Source organism: Notolepis coatsorum, assembly GCF_963971535.1.
Source record: "Notolepis coatsorum genome assembly, chromosome: 20".
NCBI lineage: Eukaryota > Metazoa > Chordata > Actinopteri > Aulopiformes > Paralepididae > Notolepis > Notolepis coatsorum.
The window spans coordinates 61,180,035-61,198,455 of record NC_140184.1 but is presented as its reverse complement, the minus strand read 5'-3'; the positions used below and the strand labels follow the sequence as shown (position 1 = coordinate 61,198,455).

Sequence of the window (18,421 nt, the reverse complement as noted above, 5' to 3'; positions counted from 1 at the left end):
GTCTGCTAAGAAGCATAATTACTTATTATTATTTTATTTCATTGGGTTTTTAGCCCAAGTTGCACTTTTGTTGCAACCCCATTTATCCCATTAGTTCCCCCAAAGAAAAAGAAAAGTGAAATGAATCATAGTGGTTCAAAAATGTGGGTCGCGACTTAATGACTAAGGAAAATGTTGGGTCCCACTGAGAACCACTGCTTTAGATGGAGGGTAGTGGTTGATTGGCTTTACAGATACTTCACTACAAGCTGTCAATTTGCTCAGCAGAGGGTGGGACACACAGAGTTCCAATGTGATTGGTCTAATAAAAAAACGGGTGCTCCAATCAAAACTGTCTGCTACATATCATCTATAAAGTAATTTAGAACTGGACTTTGTAAAGAAACTCAAAAGTATTTAAGGCACTGCTCTGTTCTGTAAAGTAATTCAGAACTGTTCTATAAAACATCTAGGACTGAACTTTGTAAAGAAACTCAAAGTAAAAAGGAGCTGCCCTGTTCTTTTTTTTTTATCTACTTTTTCTCCCCATTTTCAATTTTTCTCCCGTCCCCAATTTCGTATTGTCCAATTCTACCCTCCCCTGTCTCGAACGTTGGTAGGCCATGCCTCCCACAAGCCGGCTGCAATGTGGACGAAGCCTTGCATCACGTGTCCCCTCCGGTACTCGAGGAGGCAGCCGTCGCATCTTTTCACCTGCACAGCGTGATCTCTCAGCGGCGAGGGTCTGCGTGAGAGGGACACGCCGCCCCCGTTGCTTCCTGATTCTACTGCGCAGGCGCACCAAGCGACCTGTAGGAGTCGCTGTCCACAACGTCCGATCCCCACCCACCAGCTTCCCGCCCCCTAATACTGCCAATTGTATTAGTATGAACGACCAGCCAAGCTGGTAGCAACGCCGAGAACTGGGCTCGAACCCAGCATCTCCTGTGTTGGTGGCGAGCGCCTTGCCCACTGCGCCACCTAGCCGCCCTTTGATCGGACTGTTCTATAAAGTAATTTACAACGGGCGGCTAGGTGGCACAGTGGGCAAGGCGCTCGCCACCAACGCAGGAGATTAGGGGGTGGGAAGCTGGTGGGTGGGGATCGGACGTTGTGGACAGCGACTCCTACAGGTCGGTTCCTCTCTTTCTCAGATTTTTTTCTGTTTTCTCCCCGTCCAAATTTTTTGTCGTTGTGCCAATTCCCCCCCTACCCTACCTGGTTGTTGTGCGCATGTTCTCCTACCGGTCGGTACAAGGGAACCCTGAAGTCATCCGCATGCTTCCTCCGACACACGCGGCGACAGCCAGTGACTCTTTTTTCACCTGGCAGCGAGGACTCTCATTGGTGAAGTGTAACGCGTGGGAGGTCACGCTGCCTTTATCAATTCCTGCCTCCGCTGAGCAAGCGCCCAGACTTGACCTGTAGGCGTCGCTGTCCACAACGCCAGTTTCCCACCCATGACTTGCCCTCCCCTAACCCAGCCAAACGAGTTAGTATGACGATCAGCCCAAGCCTCAAGCAATGCTGACTCCGGGAGTCGAGACCGCAGCCTCTTGCATTGGTGACGAGCGCAATCTCCGCTACTCGCGCTGTATCTTTTTAATGCTTGTTTCATATGTTTTATATTCTTGTATGAAAGGTGCTATACAAATAAAGTTATTATTATTACAATGGATAATTTCCTGAACAATCTTTCTCCTTTCTTGTGGTTAGAGCCATCACCATCACACTGAGTTAGATGCCTGTGTGTGTGTGTGTCAGGCTCACCATGCAGACCAGTTTGCGTTCCTCGACCTCTGCGTCGGGGCTGTTGTCTATGTCGTCACCTCCAGCCATGCCGTCCTCGAAGCCCCCGCCCACCCGCACCACCTCCACGTGGAGACGACCGGCCACCTGGCAGCAGGGAGGGGTTTGAGGGGAAAACAGGGGTTTGAAGCAGCACATTATTCTATAGAGGAGTCTGAACAAAAACAACTGTTGTTGACATAATGAATAAAGAATGGAGTGTTACTAAATAGTGGGCTAGGGGCGATGGCCGTCGGGGTTGGGGCGGATGGGGGCTTGGGATGGTTCACTTTGTGTGTTGTGGGCCTGTGATCCATGGGGGTTTCGCCTTTTGGGTTGGACGACAGGGGTGGATGGGCACTCCTGTGATGTTCTGATTTGCTGAACTACACCTGAATATATATTAAGCGATTTTATTATAATTTATTTGATTTCATGTCTTATCTTATTTTGTTTGTGTTTGTTTATTCCTTTAACTATTCTTTGAATAATTGTTATTGTGGTGTGTCTTGTTATGTGGAAAAAAACTTTAAAAAATAAAGCTGTGACAATAAAATAATCTGAATCAGTATCTGAGACAAATTCCCTCGATTCACTCACTTTTCCTCTACTGTTTCACTTCTCCCTGGATGGATGACTTACCAGAGACTGTCTGTGTCTTTAACCAATTTTGCGTTCATAGGTTTATACAGAGTTTTAACTCTTTTAGCTGATCTCAGCCTATCTTACTCAACACCATTCACATTGCCATTAATGCTGAAAATGGGTGGAAAATACTCTTGAGACCACCATACAGTGGCCTTTCAAGAAAGTTGTATATTTTGACTAATGTTACTGTGTTTCTTTACTACAAGCCATTCAAATCTGCTCATCAATCAGGAGCACCCGGGATGTTAATAACTAGTGCACTAATGAAAGTTTGTCCTGTGGATTTGAATGGCTTGTAGTAGAGACCCCTGTTCAACATCAAAGGCGGTGTGGTGTGCATGGCATTTAAGGTAGAGTGGAGGCCCTGGAGATATTTTGGTTTAGATTCTTCCAAAAGCACCATATTTGGCCCAGATATTGCCCATACCATACTTTAACACGCGGTGGCCTTTGGCTAAATCCAATATGGCTGCCACCCCAAAAAACGAATAGGACTAGAATCATAAATGATGCTACCTTCTAGGGCAGCGGTTCCCAAACTTTTTTGGCCGTGCACCCCCTGTCACCTCCCGACCTAGCTGACGCACCCCCCAATGGGTTTCTGTTAGAAAAAATTGTTGCTGGTCTCAGTGCAGATTACATTTTTTATTTTATCTCTTCCCACGGCGACTATGGATAGGGAATTTCTTTATTTAATTAAAATGTTCACGACAACATGGATGCATGTACTCTGCCAGCATGTTTAATATCCATAATACTAAAGGTTTGACTAAGATTTTTATGAAATTTAAATTTTTTTTTTTTTTTTTTTTTAATATTTACCACCATTAGCCTTTTCATGTCACGCACCACCTAGAGGGCGCTTGCGCACCACAAGGGGTGCGCGCACCACAGTTTGGGAACCACTGTTCTAGGGGATTTCTGGTTCATAGAATGATTCTGATGTGATTTAAATTAGTTAGCATAAAGGTTATTGGGGTAGAATCTGGGATGACGCACCAGAAACACTGGATGTGACCCACACATTTTAGAATTCCAATAACTTGGAATCCAAAAAAGATACAATGCCCTCCCTCCTTGAGTCTTCCTAAAATGTGTTATTGAAACATCTGCATCTACGTTTTTCATTTTCATATTTATTATTCTTTTGTGTGAGGAATTCGTTAGATAATAGATTTTTAAAAATTCAATCTTGAACCTTTTCTTATTTAAATTTTTTTTAAGTCTATTTCTCAAATATGTCAAATGCGCAAATTTCAGCCTTTTTATTCAAATTATGCATGTATAAGCATTAGGGGTGTAACAATGCATCGAACCTAAGGTGACAATTCAACTGCATCGATTTGAAAATGTTAGAATCGATTAGAATCGCAATTTGAATGTGTGCAGTAAGCAGTTTGGCCAAAATAAAATATGCTTCTTTCCAGTATGCAGTCCGCTTCCATTCATTGTGCTAAGCTAGGCTAACATGCAGCTGGTATCTATCTCCTTGTCTCTCTCTGGAGAAGACGGTAAACTACTTTCCCAAAATGTTGGCGTTGTAGTGCCGAAGGATAGGAGTCTGAGGCGGGGTGTCAAAAGACAACGCTAAACATTTATTTTGCATGAGTAACAACAACAACACACTGTCTCAGTTACTAGCTAACTGACTGAGTTTGCAGACAGGAAAGCAACACTCAATAACGTCTGGGCGGAACCCCTATTCCCAACAACAGTTCCGTGGGTGAATTATGTCTAACCACCACACAAGCCCCCCCCAGAATTCACCCATAGTCAAAATCCCCACAGAATTACAGTATTTCAAGGGTGGCTATGTGGCGTAGTGGGCAAGGCGCTCGCCACGAATGCGGAGACGCTGGGCTCGCCTGTTCGAGCCCAGCGCTCCACATTGCTTTCAGTTTAGCTGGTCGTTCATACTAATACACATTGGCCATATTAGGGGGTGGGAAACTGATGGGTGGGGATCGGGCGTTGTGGACAGTGACTCCTACAGGTCGGTTGGTGCGCCTGCGCAGTAGAATCAGGAAGTGTCGGGGGCAGCGTGAGCCTCCCACGCGTTACTCCTCGCCACTGAGAGATCGAGCTGCGCAGGTGAAAAGATGCGACTGCTGTTACCTCAAGTACCGGAGGGGACTTGTGCTATGTATGACTTAGTCCACATTGCAGCCGGCTTGTGGGAGGCAAGAAACAGCGTTCGTGACAGGGGAGGGTTGAATTGGATGATACGAAATTGGGATGGGAGAAAATATAGAAAAATGGGAGAAAAAGTGGATAAAAAAAAAATAAAAATTACAGTATTTCAATAGGCAACCCTGAAAGGATTATTTTTCTAGAAGAGCAACACTAGCCAAAACATAGGCATTGTATGCATAAAAGGGGCAAAAGCTAAAGTTAAGTGACTGTTACTTTTGTAGCAATGTCACTGACTTTTTTGTTAGGCCTAGTTGTTGGCTACAACCTCCTCCTTGCAGCTGACTCTGGCCACATTAGCATCCTCATCTAATCAGGCTCCAGTATGTTCAAAATGCAGCTGCCAGGGTTCTAACCCGCACCAAACCCTGGCAGCAAATCACCCCCACCCTCATCCACCTCCACTGGCTCCCCATCAAATCCCGCATCAACTACAAAACCCTCCTGCTCACCTACAAATCCCTTCACGATCTGGCACCTCAGTACCTCACTGACCTCCTCCACCCCTACACTCAGTCACGGTCCCTGCGATCCACGGACACTGGTCAGCTCTCCATCCCCCGAACCAGACTACGGACGTTCGGGGACAGAGCTTTCAGTGTGGCAGCTCCCACCCTCTGGAACTCCCTCCCCGCACCGCCCCAACTCTGGACTCATTTAAAAAACTGCTCAAAACCCACCTCTTCAACTTGGCCTTTAACCCCTAATTTCTCACTTTATATGTATATGTTGTGTCTGTCCACTATGTTTGTTAATTTGTCATCCCCCCCCCCCCCTATGTAAAGCGACCTTGGGTCTTCTGAAAAAACGTTATTATTATTATTATTATTATTATTATTATTATTATTATTATTATTATTATTATTATTATTATTATTATTATTATTATTATTATTATTATTATTATTATTATTATTATTATTATTAATCACTTAATACATAATGTCTGAAAAATCTGGCACTTTTTGGGAATAAAATATTCTATTAACTTAAAGCTTGGTGTATTGTTTTTATTGACCTATAGTCCATTAATGCTGAGTGAATCAGTTCCCCCAGCCACATTTGTGTATAAAATTTTGTGGGGGGAATTAACTGATACAAAATTAATCAAATCGCATCGAATCGTGGTCAAATGAAGAGATTTCATGATGCATTGAATCATTGCCTGAAGAATCGCAACAGAATCGAATCGCTGTGGGGTCGAATTGTTACACCCCTAATAAGTATCATGCTTAGACCTTTTCTACTCAGAAAATCACACAAATATTATGGGCAGCCTACATATATTTGATTATACAGGCTGCATGAGAAGCACACACACACAGAAGGCGAGGGAAGGAAGGCTTTATTCTCTCGGGTTGTTTAACCGTGCCACGGTCCGCTGTTCTAATATTGTAGCAGTATCACCTGCTAGTTGATTACAATCACCGGTTGACTGCGGACCAAGATGTCTGCGATGGAATACTACAAATACTATGACTGGTGGTGTGTGCCTCCATACCTCTCCCTTCTGGTTGATGATGGGCACTGCATACTGTAGCTTGACGTCGTAGAAGAGGCAGGACAGGAAGACGTTGGCCACGCCGATCAGACTGTGGTTCTCCTGCTCGTCAAAGAATGGGTCGGCCCGCTTGAAGTAAGAACGCATCACCTGGTGGATGGAGAAAGGGAAACAGAGAGAGAGAGATTAATTTATAATTATGCCTTCTCAACACTTTCATGTGTTTAGAGGAACTGCAAAAACTAGACCCAAAACAATTAGTCCCAGTGTGAAGTAGGTGAGGGTGAGAGAAGAGAGAGAGAAAGAGGAAGATCAACAATTACAACAATAAAGTTGACCATGATAGCAATGATTTTAAGCAGGGAGTACAGATCCGATCCATTGCTATTACAGAACAGTATAGACTTTAGAGCATTAGGTTGGGGTCATTAGACAACTAGTCTTAGTATGACGTAGCACAACGTGCTGCTGGGCCACATTCCAACATGGATCAAGCATAGGACATTCTTGAGGACCACAGATGACTAAAGCTGTTGCCTCCATGTTATGGACACTAACACTTTTTTGTCTTGTGACCCCGTTTTTTACATGTTCACTCTCAACTGGGCGGCAAGTCAGAAATCCGATCACAGGGTCTCTGAGTAATCAACTACACTACAAGCAATTATATCATGGCTTGGGTGAATACTCTATTCTGATTGGCTGGAGGGGTGTTGGTTATTTTATATATTACATGGCTAGAGCCCCATCACAGTTCATCAAAGCCCTGAAGAGCTTCCCCCATTGACCATGACCCAGAAAGCTAACTTTATGCTAGCAAGTCTTTCTGTCAATAACTATGGCTATGGTTAACAAACAGTATGATCTGACAGTATGTTTGACAAAAAGGCTGGCTTACTAGCCAGACATCTCATTGTCCCCAAACCAATATATTTGTTTCACGTCAGATATGGGTGGTACAGTAGCTATATCACTACAATGAATGTACTTGAGGCTACAACAGACGGTGTGATATAGCTACCACACGTATTTGACGTGAACATTTGGGGACATGAGATGTCTTTTTGTCAAACAAACTGTCGGATCATATTCACATGATCAATATTGGGACGCATCACCCAGGCCCACTATAGATCCACCCATATGAACAGCTCCTGGACAGCTAAGGGTTGACTCACAGGGTTGTCCTCGTCGTAGTCCTTCCACTCCTGGTACAGCTCCCTCATGTCCACCAGGCGGTTCTCCGTCTTCTCCAGAGCCCAGATCTGCTTCCCTTTGCCTTTACGACGTACCTGCACTGCCGGCTCGCTCAGCACGGCGTCCCGCTAAACACACACACAGGGTTTTGAAGTTTTTAGAATAGTCAAGTAAATATTGTAGCTGAAGGCGCAATTAGCTTTTTTTTTATCCACTTTTTCTCCTCCTTTTCAATTTTTTATCCCATCCCAATTACCCGCTGTGCCAATTCTCCCCTCCCGTCTTGAACGTTGCTCGCATATGCCCCCCACTGGCTGGTTGTAGGGAGGATAGAAGCCTTGCATCACGTGTCCCCTCCAATACACGAGGAGGCAGCCTGTCACATCTTTTCACCTGCCAGCGCGGACTCTCATTGGCGAGGTGTAAATGTGTGAGGCTCACACTACCCCCGCCATTTCCTGTCTCTGCTGTGCAGGCGTCCCCAACCGACCTGTAGGAGTCGCTGTCCACAACGTCCAGATTACCATCCATCGACTTCCACCCGCTAACTCTGCCAATTGAGTTAGTATGACGACTGGCCCAAGCCGGAGGCAACGCCGACAGCCGGAGTCTAACCCGGTGTCTCTTGCGTTGGTGACGAGCGCAATGTCCGCTGCGCCACCCAGCCGCAATTAGCTTTAAGGGAATTAGCTTTATTTGACTGTAAGAACTTTAGAAGCTATGATAGCTACCTATAGTATTCAGCCTTGCATTCAAATGACCCTTTTCACCCTTTAGAGCAGTGGTTCCCAACCTTTTTCCCCCCAGGGACCCCCAAACATCTGATGAAATTCGCGGACCCCCTCCTAATAAGATACCATAAAATACTTTTTTTTTTTTTCATTTTAATAACAAACTGCTTATACACAGGCATATGCATCACAATTAGACCCACTATGCTTCTTTGACTTGTGCCTTCAATCAACAAATCTCATCTTGCACCATATGCATTTCAAAATGTTTGGCCAATATTCAAATGCTGTATTCATCCTCTCAAATCAGGCCCTAATGGTGAACGGTTTGCATTTATGGAACAAATCAATGCAACAAATTAAACTAAATATGAGACAGGAAATTCCAATCAGTAGCAGAGAGAATCTGTCCTAGCTGGGTTTAATACCTTTTTTTTTGTCATTTTAATAACAAACTGCTTATACACAGGCATATGCATCACAATTAGACCCACTATGCTTCTTTAACTTGTGCCTTCAATCAACAAATCTCATCTTGCACCATATGCATTTCAAAATGTTTGGCCAATATTCAAATCCTGTATTCATCCTCTCAAATCAGTCCCTAATGGTGAACGGTTTGCATTTATGTTGAATGAAGTAAGAATCCACTGCAGTAAAAATATCCTCACCTCAAGTGGTGGTAGTAAGGTTGACTGACATGAGAATGTCCTGCTTCAGATCCTCATTTTCAATATATTGCACATAAACGATGAGCACAGCCTCGTCTGCGACAGTTGTAGTTTCATCAAGTTGTATGGCAAATGGACCCTTTCTAAGCTTTTCTGACAGCTGCTGCTCGCAATCACTTGACATCTTATCAATTCGGTATTTCACTACATTGTTCGAGAGTGGTACTGATTTTAGTTTATCCGCCACCTGTGGGCCACACAGTTTCTAAACCATTTTGATGCAGGCTGGTTTGATGAGCTGCTCGCCAATATTGTGCGGTTTCTTTGCTTTTGCAATTAAAAGCGAACACTCAAAGGAGGCTTCGGTAGCCTTCTGTAAATCACTGCCACCCCTGCTCCACGCTACTCTAACATCAACAGGCTTGTTCGCCTTGAGAGACTGTTCTTTCCTCCGAAAGAAGTCTGGATCCTTCCCAACGGTTTCTGGGTGCTTAGACGCCTGATGTCTCTTCAGCTTGCTGGGCTTCAGGCTCGAGTTTGCCAACTTTTCTCCACAAATCACACACTCAGGTCGTTTGTCTGGTCCCTCAGTGAAGCCCATGGTGATGTAATTTTCGCGATTGCTGTAGGTCCTAACTTTTTTTGCAGATGAGCTGCCATCATCTCCTTTTCGTTTGTCACACATTTTCGCCTCTGGCGGCTGACTGCAGACGAGCCGAGAAAGTTAACTAGCGTGCTAGGCTAGCTACAGAAAGTGATACAGTCAACTGATTCGCGTTTTAGCGGCTACCCGGTAGCCTACTGTTAACATTCAAAAATCATGTCTAGATGTTTATTTATTTATCTTTATTTTTTTATTGTAGTGGAGAGACTATTCATGCTTCTGATGATAAAAAAAAAATTAAAAAAAAAAAAAAAAAAAAAAACTCAAATCATCTGTGGTCTGGCGGACCCCCTGCGCCCCCTGGCGGACCCCCAGGGGTCCGCGGACACCAGGTTGGGAATAACTGCTTTAGAGCAGGGGTCTCAAACTCAATTTACCTGGGGGCCGCTGGAGGTAGAGTCTGGGTGAGGCTGGGCCGCATCAAATATTCCACAAAAAAAGGGTTTCAAGCATTCAAAAAAAAAAGTACAACTGATCCAATCTTCTCAATCCTTAGCAATAACATTTCAGAACATGAACAGTTCTTCAGAACATGAACAGTTCTTCAGAACATGAATGGCTTCTCACAGTGGTGTCAGTGGACTCATCCACAGCTATGGAAATGCACTGTGCATTTTTTTTAATTCTAATACAAAGCTGTTTAATCAAATCACCAGCCAGTATTTCAGTTGTTCTGGTTGCTGTGCGATCTGAGGGGGCTTTGCTTTTGTCTTCAAACATGGTCTCCATCACTCAGTCATACATTCTTTTCAAATTGCCACCCTTCACAAGAGCTACAGTTTCTTGGCATATAGTCACATTGGTTTGGTGCTGGGACTCAGGATGAATGCATATTTTTCAGTCCATTCACCTTTGAATTGCAGTCAACTTTTCTTTTACTGACCATCTTTGAAAATGGCTAGAAACTAGGCTAGTAACTACATTTATCTCACGGAGATAAAACTGGGAGTGAGTTTACTGTAGATGCGCTGCCAACTGACTCGGACTGAAAGAGAGAGACGACTTGCATTCCGTGAAGACCCGCCCTACTCCCCTACTCTGCATCTGATTCGCAGACTGTGGGTGAGGGGGGGGAACGCTGACGGGATGCTGAATGTGATTGGACCAGACCCGTACACAGACACAGACAGTGTGGCAGTGCAGCCAGCCGCTTATGCAGAGCACTGCTCGCAGTCAGAGGAGATAGCGAGGATGCATTTGTGCATTACTTGTGCATTACTTGATATCACTCCGGAATCACGTTTCAACCAAGTCACTAACATAACGTTGCTGTCATGAGCCTGCGCTATGGTAGCCTACAAGTGATAAAATAAATAAAATGTCCAACTCTCGGGCAACGTCTCGGCAAACAGTAGGGCGCGGGCCACATTAACACTACACTTTGATGTCAAGTAGGGGGCCGCAAAATATCATCCCTCGGGCCGCAATTGGCCCGCGGGCCGCGAGTTTAAGACCCCTGCTTTAGAGTGACTTCCCAAATGTAAAACCAACATGTGGGAAAACCCACAAGTTTTCACTTTAAAATATTGTACATTAAATACAGGGGTGCATTAGAGCTTACTTCTGATGGGAAAGAGAGAACGATGTGTGTGTGTGTTACATCCAATGTATATATTCCTCAGTGTGTGTCTCCATGTGTGTGTGTTCTCCATTTTGTTTCCTCCCTCCAGCCATTGTTCCCTCCACCCGTCCTCCACCATTGGTCCCTGCCAGGCCTGCCCTTCCATTATAGCAGCACAGCACCGATTGGTGGATGGTTTTCCAGACTCCAACACTCAATCAACACCCATCACCCACCACCCAATCATGGATCACCACACACCTGTTAAAACCTGGCTTCTTACTTCAGTCTCTCTCTCTCTCTCTGGCATGAGGCTAGGCCTAGTGTTACTTTGTGACATTGACTTTGACATTTGTATTTAGTTTATTGGCCTTTGTGTTCTTAGTGGAAATTGCCTTGTGTGTGTATGGCCACAGAGAGAGCATTGTTAGCTATAGTTTGTTTTTGTATATATTCTGCCTTTGTGGTATGTATCATTAATGTGTTTTTCTCTCTTTCTCAGGAAGCACAGATGGGGTGAGCTGCCATTTCCTTTGGATATTGTTTTCTCCTGTTTTGGTTAGGTAAGGGTAGTTTAGGTAATGTAATTTCTTTTACCATAGATTAGATTGGTTTATTTGGAGTATAGTGGTGTTTGTTTGTTGTTTTGGCCTGGGCTCACCCTTGAGCTACATGTGCTTCCTTTGCATCCATCAATAAATATTATTGTTGTTTACAAACGTGGTCCATCTTCTCTGTCAACCAACTGTTATGTTACAGCCCTTTACCCTTAGACTCACAGGGGTCGTAACAGTGTGTGTATGTGTTACCTTGCGGTTAGCGTTGAGGTTGGCAGCAGGGATCTGCAGTGTGACTTTGTACTCAGTGCGTTTGTCAAGCTCCTCGGCTATGAAGCCTGCCTCCTGGACCAGCAGGTTGGCCCGTACAATCTGCTCCCTCAGCCTCCTCAAACTACGAGTCAACATCGCCTCCCTGGAGGAGAGAGGAGGCAGGAGAGGAGAGAGGAGGCAGGTGAGAAAAGAGGAGAGGCAGGAGAGGAGAGGGAAGGAGAGAGGAGTCAGGCGAGGAGAGGAGACAGGAATGGAGAGAGGAGGCAGGAGAGGAGAGAAGAAGAGTAACACAAAGGTTAATGCCAATCTAGAATGTAATCAGTCGCATTGCTACATAAATCGGGATGAATCAAGAATTGATTTTACTTTGAATCGTGACCTCAAGATAAAAAATTCAATGGTGAGAATGAGATTCACAAAGAATCCCACCGCTGGTGATTGTCATTAAATGACAACCGTGGCCAATGAGCTCTGGTTTGATTGAAAACTTTATTAACAGATTGCAGAATGGGTACAGTACAGTACAGCTCTGTGGAGTATTTAAAGGAACGTTGCAGTATTATGCGAAATGCGTTTACCGTCTTCTCCAGAATCCGACAAGAAGACACTGTAGATACCAGTTTCCTCTCTGTGCGTTCAGTAGAAAGCTATCGGGTTAGATAGATACTTTATTAACCCATTCCCTGCCACCACTTTGATCATCTTATACCATTATCTGCCAGTACTGTAAGTCTATGGAGATGTTCACCTTCTTTGCAGGGCTATAACTTTTTAAATTGTATTGCTAAATTGACATTACTATGGCCCATTCAACATCGATTACCTATCGTTCAGGATGTAGGAACGTTTTACTTTTTCATTCACACATTCATACGAAAATACCGTCTAGAGTATAAATATGTTTTTATCGTTTTCTGCAGTATTTCCCAGAACGTGAGATATAGGCACAAATGCATATATTAGATCATAAAATGCAGTTTGATACCGATCGACGCTATATAAAGAATTTCAACTGTACATGGTCCTAAGGGTTATGACTGATCATGCGCGGGTGAATGGAGGGGGGGGGGGGTCGTTTATAATTCTGTGATAGTCGTTAGATGCTTCATGTAGTATGGGTGATATATTGATCAGAGCAGTTTGTATCGAAAATGATAAACAAAAACGCTGAAACTCACGTCAGTCTCCTCGTACCGTTGGGCGATGAGAGTGGAGCAAACAGATCCCAGTTATGTGGTGGGGATCTAGGCGATCCATTTCCGGTTTGTATATTACTAATACACGCCCAAATCATGTAGATTATTGAGTTATGGCAAAGATCCATATCCACGGTGTGTGTATTGAGTCCCGGGACGCTAAAACAAGTGGCCGGACGGAATTAGGGGACGGACCGAGCTGCAACAGGCATGTCCGGTTTGGCAACTCGCCGATCAGCCACCAGGTGGCAGTATTGAAGGGTTGCAGAGTTGTGCTGAGTCCATCAGCATCTGACAAGGCTCCGTGAGTGGAATATGAATACCATGGCGAAAATATGAAATTATGATCAGAATCACGTCGTGCGCTGTTATTGGCAGAATTTGCATGAACTTGAAACCCGTCATACGACGTTATTGGCGGGAAAAGGGTTAATCCCCTTGGGGAAATTCAGGATTGCAGCCTACCTAGCTTAGCACAATGAATGGAGGCGGTTGGTACAGGCTAGCCTACCTTAAAACACTGGGAGAGGTGTTAGTTGGCCAACGCCTAGGCTAGCCTGTACCAACTGCTTCCATTCATTGTGCTTAGCTAGACTAGCGTGCAGCCGGATAGCTTCTTATTGACCGCAGAGAGAGGAAACTGGTATCTATCTTCTTGTCTGACTCTGGAGAAGACAGTAAGTCTAACATAATAATGTTGTAATTATCTAATAATGTTGGTGTGTTCCTTGCCAGTTATAAGCTGACATTAGTAGGTGTATATTACCGGTAGTTGTAAAATCAAACATTAACTTCAATGCAAGGTTTTCAGTTGGAAGCAGTTGGGTTTCCACGTTCATACTGATGCAATGCAAATTCCACCCATGTATTTTGACATCCTTGTCATCACCATCACCACAACAACATGCGAGGGTGACAGATAGTCTTCACCATTAGTCCTTTGTGTTCTCATAAAGGTCCTCCCGATCACTCCAGCCCCCCCTGCCTCTCACCTCTCCTCGCTCCACTGTCGTAGCCTGCTCTGGGCACTGGCGGAGTGGGACATGCCTCCCATGCTAAGCCTATCCAGGCTGCGGTATTGAGGCTGCTGGCCCTGCCCTGGCTGCCCCGGCTGCGGTGCGCCACTCTGGGCCGACTGGCGGTCCGGGTGCAGCCTCTTGCGGAGCTGCTGGAGCTCCTGCTCATACATCAGCCGCTGGCGCTCCAGGGCTGAGCGCTTCTCCTCCTCGTGCTGCCGCTCCAAGGACTGGAGCACCGCCTGCATGGGGTCTGTCACACATATATATACAAGCTGGTGCTTTTATATCATGTTGCTTTTATTTCTTATCTATTTCATTTAATTTATTTACCCTCTCTCCTCCGTTCATCTTACCCTCTCTCCTCCGCTCCTTCTCCTCCGTACATCTTACCCTCTCTCCTCTGCTCTCTCTCTCCCTCCATACATCTTACCCTCTCTCCTCCGCTCCTTCTCCTCCGTACATCTTACCCTCTCTCCTCCGCTCCTTCTCCTCCGTACATCTTACCCTCTCTCCTCTGCTCTCTCTCTCCCTCCATACATCTTACCCTCTCTCCTCCGCTCCTTCTCCTCCATACATCTTACCCTCTCTCCTCCACTCTCTCTGCCTCCATACATCTTACCCTCTCTCCTCCGCTCTCTCTCCCTCCTCTGCTCTCTACTCCATACATCTTACCCTCGCTCCTCTGCTCTCTCTCCATACATCTTACCCCCTCTCCTCCACTCTCTCCCCCTCCATACATCTTACCCTCTCTCCTCCACTCTCTCTCCCTCCTCTGCTCTCTCCTCCGTTCATCTTACCCTCTCTCCTCCGCTCCTTCTCCTCCGTACATCTTACCCTCTCTCCTCCACTCTCTCCCCCTCCATACATCTTACCCTCTCTCCTCCACTCTCTCCCCCTCCATACATCTTACCCTCTCTCCTCCACTCTCTCCCCCTCCATACATCTTACCCTCTCTCCTCCACTCTCTCCCCCTCCATACATCTTACCCTCTCTCCTCCACTCTCTCCCCCTCCATACATCTTACCCTCTCTCCTCCACTCTCTCCCCCTCCATACATCTTACCCTCTCTCCTCCGCTCCTTCTCCTCCGTACATCTTACCCTCTCTCCTTCCATACATCTTACCCTCTCCCCTCCACTCTCTGCCTCCATACATCTTACCCTCTCTCCTCCACTCTCTCTCAATGTGGCATTATGTATTGACGGAGTTAATATTGAAAGAGTATCCGAGTTAAGATTTTTGGGTGTTATGTTGGATGATAAATTGACATGGAAGCCACATATAATGTACATAAAAAATAAGGTAGCCAAGAGTGTTTTTGTTTTGAACAAGGCAAAGAATGTGCTTGATTATAATTCTATGCGAATATTATATTGTTCACTCATCCTACCATATTTGAGTTACTGTGTGGAAGTGTGGGGTAACACGTATGAAAGCAACATAAAGCCATTATTTATATTACAGAAGAGAGCAGTAAGAATAGTTCACAATGTAGATTCAAGAGAACATACCAACGAATTATTTATTAAATCCAGACTATTGAAACTTAAAGAGTTAGCTGAAATACAGACTTTATTAGTTTTGTTTAGAGCAAAATGCAGAGTATTACCAGCAAATATACAGAGGTTGTTCGTTCCCTGTCCAGATGACAGCAGAAGGAAATTAAATTTTAAACACCAATTTGCACGAACAACCTTAAAACAAAGGTGCACCTCAGTTATAGGTATCAAACTATGGAACTCCTTGCTCCTCCACTCTCTCTGCCTCCATACATCTTACCCTCTCTCCTCCACTCTCTCCTCCATACATCTTACCCTCTCTCCTCCACTCTCTCCTCCATACATCTTACCCTCTCTCCTCCACTCTCTCTGCCTCCATACATCTTACCCTCTCTCCTCCACTCTCTCCCTCCTCTGCTCTCTCCTCCATACATCTTACCCTCTCTCCTCCACTCTCTCTGCCTCCATACATCTTACCCTCTCTCCTCCGCTCTCTCTCCCTCCTCTGCGCTCTCCTCCATACATCTTACCCTCGCTCCTCTGCTCTCCCTCTCCCTCCATACATCTTACCCCCTCTCCTCCACTCTCTCCCCCTCCATACATCTTACCCTCTCTCCTCCACTCTCTCTGCCTGCATACATCTTACCCTCTCTCCTCCACTCTCTCTGCCTGCATACATCTTACCCTCGCTCCTCTGCTCTCTCTCTCCCTCCATACATCTTACCATCTCTGCTCAACTCTCTCTCCTCCATACATCTTACCATCTCTCCTCTACTCTCTCCCTCCATACATCTTACCCTCTCTCCTCCACTCTGTCGTCCTCTCTCTTCCCCAGGCTCCTCGTTCTCTGTCTCTGATACTGTACGTCAGCAAACGGAGATGTCTACTCTCGGCCCAACTCGTGTTCCCTCTCCTTCTCTTCTGCCTCCTTCCTTCCCCTCACCTTTCTAGGCATCCTTTATCTAAATTTATTCTCAGACTTATGGGTCCCATCTCTATGTTTCACACTTTCTTTTCTGCAGTTTTGACGTATTTCTCAGTGTTTTTCCCGGGAGCTTCACAGAACCCATTCTACCCCAGTCTGTCGCTAACTGGAAGTCATCTTATCGTATGTGGTTCGCTCCATCACCAATGTTGATTGATTTAATTTATTAGACAAATTAAAATACATTATATCCATAAGCATATAACAAAATAATCAGGACAGCACAGTAATTTGGCAGGTGGCCCATATATTGTATAATATAGTATAAATACATGTCCATTATAGAAACACATGTATATGGTAGAAATACCAGTCTATTGTAGAAATACATGTCTATTGTAGAAATGCATGTATATTGTAGAGAATACATGTCTATTGTAGAAAATACACGTCTATTGTAGAAATACATGTATATTGTGTGTTCAGTGTCTTGATGTTCTCTTACCGTTGTTGCCCAGGGCCTTCATCATGACCTCTGTCTGGGCAAACTCGTAGGAGAAGCTGACCTCACTGGACACCTCGCTGGCAGAGTCTCCGTCGGCGTCCAGCTGCTCGTTGCTGCCGCTGTTCTTCATCTGGCCGCCGTCACCCTCCTCGTCCTCAGCTCCGCGACAGCGCCGCTTGGGCAGGTTGATCCTGCAGAGGAAGGAGAGATGAGATTAGATCAAACGTGGAATGGATGTTTAAAAGGCAGGGTTCAGCATGCAAGCACAGTAGGAACTCCAGTGTCTATGGGTCAGCTTAGAACCTTGATAACCAATCAGGTCACAACAATATGTAATTGTTTTTAAATTGTTACCTCTTTTTATTTATAATTTTTTATTTTTATTTTTTTAAATGTATGTGCTCTTAACACATTGACCGCCAGCTGATCCCCCTTCATCGCTTCTTCATATTCAATGGATAGTTTTAGACTGCGACATTTGCAAGTGCTTAAAATATATCTTATATTATATCTATGGGTCTAATAACGCCGTCGACTGTCAGTGAGTTGCTTCCAGTCAACATGCCCGAAACAGATTGTTTTTTCATCCGTACATTTCCGTTTTATACCGTTTTGAATAGAGTATGGTTTGGGTGCTTTTCAGTAATTCAAGGAAAAAGATGAGAAAAAGGCATTTTACTGTAATCCAGTCATCACGTTGTAATTTTTCGGCTGATTATCTAATCATCGTGAAATCAACGCTAGATTATCATTATTATATCTCGTCATGCATACATGAAATGACCGTCGTAGCGGGGCACTCGCCCCCCCCACCGCAGTCAACGGTAATAAGCACAACACGGTCCACACAGATAGCTGTGATCGCGGTAGAAATACATATCAGATCAACGATCAAATTTATATATAGTGTTCTTACCTTGTATCTGATGTAATGCAAAAGAAATAATCCAATTATCTGATTGCTATTCCAAATACTGCTTGTGGAGGTCCGTACCACACTACCGACCGTTACATATGATACGGGCGGGCAGGGTTACTGTTCGATGCCATTGTTGTATAGAACTGGCTCGCCTGAGTATTTAAACCCCACCCGCCCGGCTGAGATCGGCTCCTAAAACACACCAGCCCATTTTCAATGAGATGCAATAGCTGCACATGGCAATAGAGGGCGGTGTTGACTGTCTGCCAGCTCAGACAGGGTCTGAAGGGTATACCAGAGGCTGCAGCTATGAATTATGAATAGATATAGCGAATAAACGAAATAACGATCCCAAAAACAAGTTAACTCGTTTCTGGCGCTGAATGCATGGCGGGCAATAACAAGTTAACTAGTTTCTGGCGCAGATTGTGTTAATTGTTCTGACTGTCTGATGGTTCTGTATTTATTAACATACTATGGACAGTTGTGAATGTAACATCTCGACGACACTGTAAATTAGTTTAACTACTCAGTGTATTTATAGAGTATGAATAAAGTTGAATGAATTAATGATTGTGTGCTGATTATTCTCTAGTTTC

At 44.7% G+C, this 18,421-nt stretch overlaps 1 protein-coding gene across 1 annotated transcript in view; it reads right to left on the bottom strand.

Moving 5' to 3' along the window:
* The window catches only part of kif13ba (kinesin family member 13Ba), a gene marked incomplete at its 3' end in the record, with an annotated part of 212,184 nt that overhangs the window by 51,396 nt on the left and 142,367 nt on the right, over nucleotides 1–18,421 (bottom strand). The window contains exons 16-21 of the mRNA XM_084337338.1: nucleotides 16,904–17,094; nucleotides 13,949–14,225; nucleotides 11,740–11,902; nucleotides 7,285–7,431; nucleotides 6,107–6,256; nucleotides 1,750–1,875 (exon numbers count right to left, since the gene is read on the bottom strand). Of these exons, the coding sequence (XP_084193464.1) occupies nucleotides 1,750–1,875; nucleotides 6,107–6,256; nucleotides 7,285–7,431; nucleotides 11,740–11,902; nucleotides 13,949–14,225; nucleotides 16,904–17,094 (1,054 nt within the window). The remainder of the gene's footprint in view (nucleotides 1–1,749; nucleotides 1,876–6,106; nucleotides 6,257–7,284; nucleotides 7,432–11,739; nucleotides 11,903–13,948; nucleotides 14,226–16,903; nucleotides 17,095–18,421) is intronic.